The 8570-nt window shown below is 49.1% G+C and overlaps 1 protein-coding gene across 2 annotated transcripts; it reads left to right on the top strand.

Moving 5' to 3' along the window:
• Nucleotides 1-510: 510 nt before the first annotated feature.
• LOC139042663 (histone H2A-Bbd type 2/3-like) lies at nt 511-8253 on the top strand. 2 transcript variants are annotated; one of them, XM_070502268.1, is made up of 2 exons: nt 511-693; nt 6116-8253. In XM_070502268.1, the coding sequence occupies exon 2, from the start codon at nt 6577-6579 to the stop codon at nt 6919-6921; it is 345 nt and encodes a 114-aa protein (XP_070358369.1). In that variant the 5' UTR covers nt 511-693; nt 6116-6576; the 3' UTR covers nt 6922-8253. The 2 variants fall into 2 exon arrangements, with proteins under 2 accessions (XP_070358369.1, XP_070358368.1); XM_070502267.1 differs by lacking the exon at nt 511-693 and having other exon boundaries at nt 4515-8248.
• The last annotated feature ends 317 nt before the right edge of the window (nt 8254-8570 follow it).

Below are 8570 nucleotides of genomic sequence, written 5' to 3'. Positions count from 1 at the left end.
CAGCTAGAGTGTGAGAAAAGTTTCCAGAAATAAAGGAAGAATTGAATCTGTCCCTCAAAAGAACACACTCTCTACCAGGAAAAATCGATACAGGGCAATCAATACTGAGATATATTCTGGTTGTGTCATGTTACTTCAAGAAATAATTCTTCAGGAACCTAGGCACAAAAAAGCAATCACTTACAAGGGAATGAATTGGTTCCCTTTAAACAGAAAAGTAAAATGTAACATTTCCAGAATGGTTCTGGTTCTGGGTAAGATGGAGCAAGCACACTCTACTGAATACAGCTATACAACACGGACAGGGTGCATGGAACAGCTGTTTGAGGACTCTGAAAAGCAAACAGAAGCAGGCAGATTGGGGAATAAGACCACAATTTGAAGTATCACTGAAACACTGGTGAATTTACTTTTTTTTTCCTTCCACATCCTCGGTTCAGCGAAGCCTGAAAGTTAGACGCAGGCAATGGGGTGGACAGAGAGTGCTCTAGTTTTGACCTGAGGAGAGGGAAAGGGGAAGAGTAACTCTCAGAGAGAGTGAAGGAAATTCTCAGTTTTTCTTTTTTCCTTTATTTTCTCCGTTCTCTCATGTTCCAATCCATAGGCAATCCCGTGGCAGCAGGGGTGGTGACAGAGGCAGCAGTGACAGTGGCAGCTGCGGGGGCCTTGAGGTGCCTGAAACTCTGAAGCAAGGTAATCTTCCTCTCTGATTGTAAGAGCTGTGGTCCCAAGAGGGTGGAAGCACACATACATGACCTTTTTTCCCCTCTTGGTCTTCCTGCTGTATGACACCAGAAGAAGGCAAAGGTGCCGGAAGTGTGTGGCAGAGAAGGGTAATTAAGACCACAGCTTTCTGGCTAGAAGATTGAAAAGGGGAAGCTCAGGAAACCAAAAATACTGCGGAGATTGCAGAGAGGGAGGAGCTCAGGAAAGTAAACCCATGAAGCTGCGTATGAACTTCTGGGCTCACCCCCAAGCTGTGTATTCATGGATGTGATCCTACCCAACATACCAAAGACTTTGAGAACTGAACTAAGGGACAGACCTCGCCAGCTCCCAGACTGCTGATCATGCTTAACAGAACCAAATAGCATTGCAAAGTCTTTGAAAATAGAACTGACATTAAAACCACAAACCGTAGAGGGCTGGTCAGAACATGTGGCCTGAACCCAAATAAGGGGGGGAAAATGGACAGAGCCTCAGGGACCTGTGGAAATATAACAAAAGAGCCAACAGTTGTCTCATTGGAGTGTCAGAGGAGAGGAGAAAGAGGGTGGGGCTGAAAAAGTATTCAAAGAAATAATGGCTGAAATTTTTCCAAGTGCGGCAAAAGACACAAACCTACAGGTTTAAGAAGCTGAGTGAACCCCAAACAGAACAAGCCTAAAGGAATCCACGCCAGGACACATCACAGTCAACCTTCTGAAAACTAAAGACCTAGAAAAAAATCTTGAAAGCAGCAACAGAGAAACAACACCTTACCTGTAGGGAAAAGCAAGTAGAATGACAGTGGATTTCTCACCAGAAACCAGGGAGGCCAGAAGGAAGTGGTACAACACTTCTTGAGTGGTGGAAAAAAAAAAAAAAAAAAAAAACAACCCAGAATCTTCTACAAAGTGGAATTATCCTTCAGGAATGCAGGAGAAATCAAGGCATTCTCAGATGAAGGAAAAGTAGGAGAACACGTTGCCACCAGACCTACCCTTATCCCATGGAGAGAAGTTTTCCATACGAGAATCCACTAGGCATGTGGAAAACTTTGGCTGAGAGTGATGTGCTCACCAATTCCCTCTAATATGGACATCTATCATGCTGCCTGGTATAGGGAGGAGACATCTCAGGATTTCCCATTAGCTCCTAGTACAAGTCCGGCCTGGTTGCTGCCCCCAACCCCTCCACTGAAATTGCTCTTGCCAAAACCCCCAGCAACACTTGCATTGCCTAATTCAGTAAATATGTTCTAGTGCTTACCATTCTGGAACTCAGCAACTGTTCCTGAGTTTGTCACTTCTTGCTCTGCTCTCCTTCTGTCTTCCTTCTGAACTCCCACTCTCTTCTCCTTCTGGTTTGATTCTCTCCCAGCCCTCTCTTTTTTTCTGTGCAGACACTCCTCCAGTCTCCTTCCAAGAATTTTCTTCTTTTGTCTGCCCCTTAAAAGAAGTTGCCCTTGGTCCCCTTCTATGTTCTCTCTATGCACTCTCCCTGCATGATCTCACTACATCCATGTCCTCAAGAACAATCCTGATGACTGCCAAATCTATATCTCCAGCCCTGACCTTGCTCTTGAAATCCCGAGCCATTTATCCTTCATCTCCGTCTGGATATCCCACAAGCATCTCAAATCTCACATACTCCAAACTGAACTATCTATCTTCCCACCAATACCTGGACCTTCTCCTTCAGCCCATATCTCCAGTAATGGCTCCAAAGTCTGCAGTTGCTTCACCCTGCCCTCAGGGAGCCATGCCAGAGCTTTTCCTATCCCTCCCTCACCAATGCCCTACTTTTTCACTTGGCTAACTTCTACTCACCCTTCAAGTTTCAGCTTGGACACCAATTTCTCCAGGAACATTTCCTCAACCCCACAGGTCTGTGTAAGTTACTCCTCCTATGTGTTCCTATAGCACCTTGAACTTCCCCTCTCATAGTGCCCATCACAGTATAGTGTTGTAATTGTCAGGTCCCTTGCCTGTATCTTCCATCAGACTACATGCAGGGACTTGATCTATTTTGCTCATTGCTATTTCCTCCATGCCTACCACGGTCCCAGGCATAGAGTAGGCATTCAATAAATATTTGTTGAAGGAATGAACAAATGAATCATCGAGTCTCCAGCTGGGTTCAGCAGTATCAGAAATATGTAGCGAGAACCTACTATGTGCCATTTTACTACCTAATTTTTCTTATTGAATCTGCCCCCCAGTGTTATCTACCAATGCCACCATCTTAGTTGAGATACCTATCATTTCTTGTCTGAAATACTGCAGCAGTGTTCTAACTCCAATCTCAATCCTCTCTGCTCTATTCTCCACACAGCTGCCAGAATGATCTTTCTGGAAACAAATCAAGTCATGTCACTCCCAAGCTTAATGGCCACAGTGAGTTCACTACAGCCTACAAGGTATTCCAAAACCTGAGCATAGCATAACAGAACCTCCATGTCTTGGCACCTGCCTGCCTCTTCTCCAGCTACATCAATCCCCACTCGCCCATGGGTACCTTACTCTCCAGCCTTAAGGAACTAATTGCACGTCCTCCCAAATACCTTGGTTTCTCGTCATGCTACAGATCCCTTCACACACACACATTGTCCTCAAGTGGCTTGGCTGATCCACTCCTATGCTTTCAACAAACTGTTTATTGATCATTCCTTATGCACCATGACCAAGTGGGGTTTATCCCGTGAATGTAAGGTTGGTTCAACATATGAAAATCAATTAATGAAACACACCATACTGACAGAATGTGGGGGCGTGGACCTCATGATCATCTCATAGATGTGTGTGTGTGGGGGGGGTAAGCATTCCAACACCCTTTCCTGAAAATAAATTCAACAAACTAGGAATAGAAGGGAACTTCCTCAACCTGATGAAGAGCATCTATGAAAAACCCACAGATAACATTATACTTAATGGTGAAAGACTGGGTGCTTTTCTCCTGGCATCAGGAACAAGACAAGGATGTCTGTTCTTGATACTTCTATTCAACACTGTACTCAAAGATTTAGTCAGCGCAATTAGGCAGGAAAAACAAATTAAAGGTATCCAAATTGGAAAGGAACAAGTAAAACTATCTCTATTCGTAGATGACATATTCATATACGTGTGTGTGTGTGTGTGTATAATCATTAAAGAATCCACCACAAAAACACAAGAACCTATGTGAATATGTAACAGATGAGCTCAGCAAAGTTGCAGGATCCCAGATCAATGTGCAACAGTCGGTTGTATTTCTACACACTAGCAATGAACAATCTGAAAATGAGGTTAAGAAAGTAACTTCTTTTACAGTATCATTAAAAAGAATAAAATACCGAGCAATAAATTTAGCAAAAGATGTGCAAGACTTGTACCCTGAAAACTGAAAAACATTGCTGAAAGAAATCAAAGAGGATGTAAATAAAAAGGCATCCCGTGTTAGTGGATTGAACATTTAATATTGATAAGATGGCCATAATCCCCAAGGCAATATACACATTCGATGCCATGCCTGTTAGAATCTACCTGGCTTCTTTCCAAAACAGTTGACAAGTCAATCCTAAAATTCATATGGAATGCAAGGGATGCAGATATCCAAAGCAATCTTGAGAAAGAAGAGCAAAGTTGGAGGACTCACACCTCCCAATTTCAAAACTTACTGCAAAGCTACAGCAATCCTAAAAAGTGTAGTACTGGCATAATGATAGACATATAGGTCAATGTCTTAGAATTTGGAGTCAGAAATAAACCCATACACCTATAAACAGTTGATTTTCAATAACAGTGCAAAGATCATTCAGTGGAGGAATGAATAATGTCTTCAACAAATGGTGCTGGGACAACTGGATATCCACAGATAAAGGAATGAATGTGGACCCCAATCTCACACCATGTGCAAAAATTAATTCTAAAATGGATCGCAGACCTAAATGTAAGGGCTGAAACTATAAAACTCTTGGAATAAAACATAGACGTAAATCCCCATGACCTTGGATGAGGCAATGGTTATTTAAATATGACAGCAGGGGGCCAGCCCGTGGCTGAGTGGTTAAGTTTGTGAGCTCCCCTTTGGTGGCCCCGGGTTTGCTGGTTTGGATCCTGGGCGCAGACCTACACACCAGCTCATCAGGCTACGCTGTGGTGGCATCCCACATAGAAGAACTAGAATGACTTGCAACTAAGGTATATAACTATGTACTGGGGCTTTGGGGAGAAAAGAAAAAGAGGAAGATTGGCAACAGATGTTAGCTCAGGGCCAATCTTCCTCACCAATGAAAAAGAAAGAAAGAAAGAAAAAGCATACTTTATGAAAAAATATGACAGCAAAGGCAGAGCCACAAAAGAAAAAAAAAAGAGCTAAATTGTAGGCCATCCAAATCAAAAACTTTTGTGCATCAAAAAGGACTCTATCTAGGAAGTGAAAGGACAACCCACGGGATGGGAGGAACATTTGCAAATCATGTATCTGATAAGGGCCTATTTTCCAGGATGTACAAAGAACTCTTACAACTCAACAACAAAAAAGACAGGCAACCCAGTTAAAAAATGGGCAAAGGACTTGAACAGACATTTCTCCAAAGGGCAAGAGGCACATGAAAGGATGCTTAACATCATTAGCCCGTAGGGAAATGCAAATGAAAACCACCATGAGCTACCACTTCACACCCACTGGGATGGCTGCTGCAAGCCAAACAAGACAAAACACACGGAAAAGAGCAAGTTTCAGGGAGGACGTGGAGAATTTTGGACCCTCACGCGCCGCTGTGGAAATCAGTGGGGCGGTTCCTCGGTAAATTAACCATAGAACTACCACGTGACCCTGCCATCCCACTCGCAGATATCTACCCAAAAGCATTGAGAAGAGGTGTTCCCACAGATCCCTGTAGGGGAATGTTCACTGCAGCGCTATTCCCAAGAGCCAGAAGGTGGCCATCACCCAAACGTCCATGCACTGGTGAACGGGTGGATACGCAGCGTGCGGTCTCTCCATACCAGGGAATCTCGCTGAGCCGCGAAGAGGAATGCAGCGCTGATTCGTGCTGCCACGGGGACGAACCACAGCGAAAACGTGATGCTAAGTGAAAGCAGCCAGGCACCAAAGGCCACCGCTTTATGGTACGACTCCATCTGGAGGAAGTCTCCAGAAGAGGCCGACCTCTGTGGACAGGAAGCAAGAGTGGTTGCCTGGGTGCTGGCCGGTGGCGGGCTGGGGTGGGTTTGCGGGGCGGTGGAGGAGTCGGGGTTAGGGGTCGGGTGGGGCCGGCGGGTGGGGAGCGACGGCCGGACGGGCACGGGGGTTTCTTTTTGGGGTGGCGCCAACGTTTTGGAAGCGGGTAGTTGCGACGGTCGCCCGGCCCCGCGGGTGTCCACTTGGTGGCAGTGGGTCGTCCCCACGTCTGTTGTTCTTCTCCGTCCAGGCTCCCAGCCAGGGGCAAGGGAACGCTCCCTCGAAGAGAGGGTCCAGGGCGCAGCGCGAGCAGGCTCGTGCCCGCGCCCTTTCTTGGCGGGCCCAGGCCCGCCACTTCCGGTGGCCAATGGGAGAGCGGTGACCTCACCGGATCTACCTGTCACGGCGCGTGCGCCCAGACCAACTGGGGGCCGGCCCGACGTCGCTAGGATACCGAGGAGGGGCCTGAGTACCGGCCGTCTTGAGAGCTTGGGGCGCCGCCGAGCCTTCGCACCTCGCCTCGCCGAACCTCACCGCACCTGGTCCCGCCGGTGGCACCTCTCCTCACCGCACCGCACCGCGCCGCGCCGAGCCGCGCCGAGCCGAGCTGAGCCGAGCCGAGCCGAGCCGAGCCGAGCCGGAGGCTCCGCATCCCACCGCGCCGCCCAAGAGCTAGGCCCGTCGGAGGAGAACGCGCAGCCCACGCCCAGCATGCCGGGGAATCGCAGCCGTCGTCGTCGAGGGTCCTCCCACGGCCAGGGCCGGCCCCGCTCCCGCACCGCCCGAGCGGAGCTGTCGTTTTCCGTGAGCTGGGTGGAGCACCTCCTGCGGGAGGGCCACTACGCCCGGCGCCTGAGCCCCTCCGCCCCGGTCTTCCTGGCGGCCGTCATCCAGTACCTGACGGCCAAGGTCCTGGAGCTGGCGGGCAACGAGGCCTGCAAGAGCGGCAGGAGGCGCATCACCCCGGAGCTCGTGGACATGGCGGTCCACAACAACGCGCTGCTCAGCGGCTTCTTTGGCGCCACGACCATCTCCCAGGTGGCCCCGGGCCGGTAGTAGCTGCCCAGCGCGACCCGGGTCCCCGGGCCCGCTCACAGCCCCGGGGCGGCCCCAGCCTGTCTGGGGCCTCGGGCACAGTCATGGGAAATCTCTAAGAATAAAGTGTTTCAGGAAACCCGCGTGCGTGCTTCGGTCACTTTGCGCGGGAGGTGCTGGTGCCGGGACATGTCTCCTTGGAGGGAGGGGGAACGGCGGGGGGTGGGCTCGGGGTGGCAGGGAGGAGTCGGGGATGACAGAGAGGAGCGGTGGACAGCGTGGGGTCGCGGGGGGCCTTGGGTGGGAAGGCTGGCTGGGGTGGGGTCGGGGGTGAGGCTGGGTGCGCAAGACTCCGCCACGGGCTCCGAACAAGTCAGAGCCCGGCCACGTCCCCGGAAGGACGGTGTTCGTTGGGAAGGATGGTGTTCGCTGGGGTGGAGCTCAAGTCCGGGACTGCGGCGTCGTGGCCCGGTGAACGTGCAGTGGCGACCGGGGGTGGGGGTGGCGGTGTGGGGCGGGGCGCCGCATGCGGGGGGAGGAGGTGGGCAGAGCGGTGGGCAAGGACTCCAAGGGGGCAGGGGCTTTGACGCGAAGATGGAGGACGGACGGACACTCGAGAAACAGGCAAAGTCGGCATGAGGGCCACGTGGATCCCGAGTTTCGCTTGGGTCGCGTTGCGTTAGAGACGCTGGGGGACGCCCCTAGCAACCTGGGCCAAAGAGCCGTCGCCTAGCAACAGCGGGCGCCCGGCCAGGCCCCGCCCCGTGGGCCCCGATTTGCATACGCAGCTCGCAGCCAGGCCAGGCCCTGCCCCAGGATTTCAGATTTGCATACAAGCTAGCACAAGGCAAGGCTCCCCCATTCAACATTCTTTTTAATTTTTTTTTCCAATTTTTTGGGTGTGTGTGAGGAAGATTGTCCCTGAGCTAACATCTGTGCCAATCTTCCTCTATTTTGTAGAAGGGTTGCTGCCACAGCATGGCTGACAGCAGTGTAGGTCTGTGCCAGGATCCGAACCCGAACACCTCGGCTCCAAAGCGGAGCCTGCCACACTTAACCACTACTAAGGCCATAGGCCCCGCCCCCATGCAACATTCTTGCATATGAACCTTCCCTCTGGAAAGGCATTTCCCCAGAACCCTTAATTTGTATACATAACTTGTGCTCAACCAGGTTCCACCTCTGATCACTGGATTTGCATATCACCAAGGAAAAGGCGCCTTAGGGTCTGAAAGGCAGACTAATAACTGAGTTTGAGACCCATGTTTTAAAATTAATGCCATATCTTTATGCCTCATGTAGTTTGAATTTGATTAGTAAGAACTTTTATGTCTACGGTTTCCCTAGTCTTTTACTGAACTTTAATTTCTTTATTTTTTTATAGTGAGAGCATAAAACCTGAGACTTAAAGAGAAATTATATTATATACCCATATAAGTTTATATGCTAATATATGCCTATATATAATATATAACATAAAGTATATTTAATATATAAAATATACTTGTGCTAAAGTAAGGATTCACTCAGTATTATAGATAGTACTACATGCAGTCCGTGATATTGTGTTATTTCTTTTCTGTTTTGTATCTTATTTTTTGTATTATACAATAAAATCCACCTCTTTTGGAGCTCAGTTTTATCAATTTAACACATGTAGAGAGATGTGT

Source organism: Equus asinus, chromosome X, assembly GCF_041296235.1.
Source record: "Equus asinus isolate D_3611 breed Donkey chromosome X, EquAss-T2T_v2, whole genome shotgun sequence".
Classification (NCBI taxonomy): Eukaryota; Metazoa; Chordata; class Mammalia; order Perissodactyla; family Equidae; genus Equus; species Equus asinus.
This window is presented reverse-complemented; position numbering and strand designations above follow the sequence as displayed.

Bases quoted from the DNA above. Each gene is read 5' to 3' on its own strand.
- LOC139042663 (XM_070502267.1), top strand. From the start codon at position 5,770: ATGCTAAGTGAAAGCAGCCAGGCACCAAAGGCCACCGCTTTATGGTAC.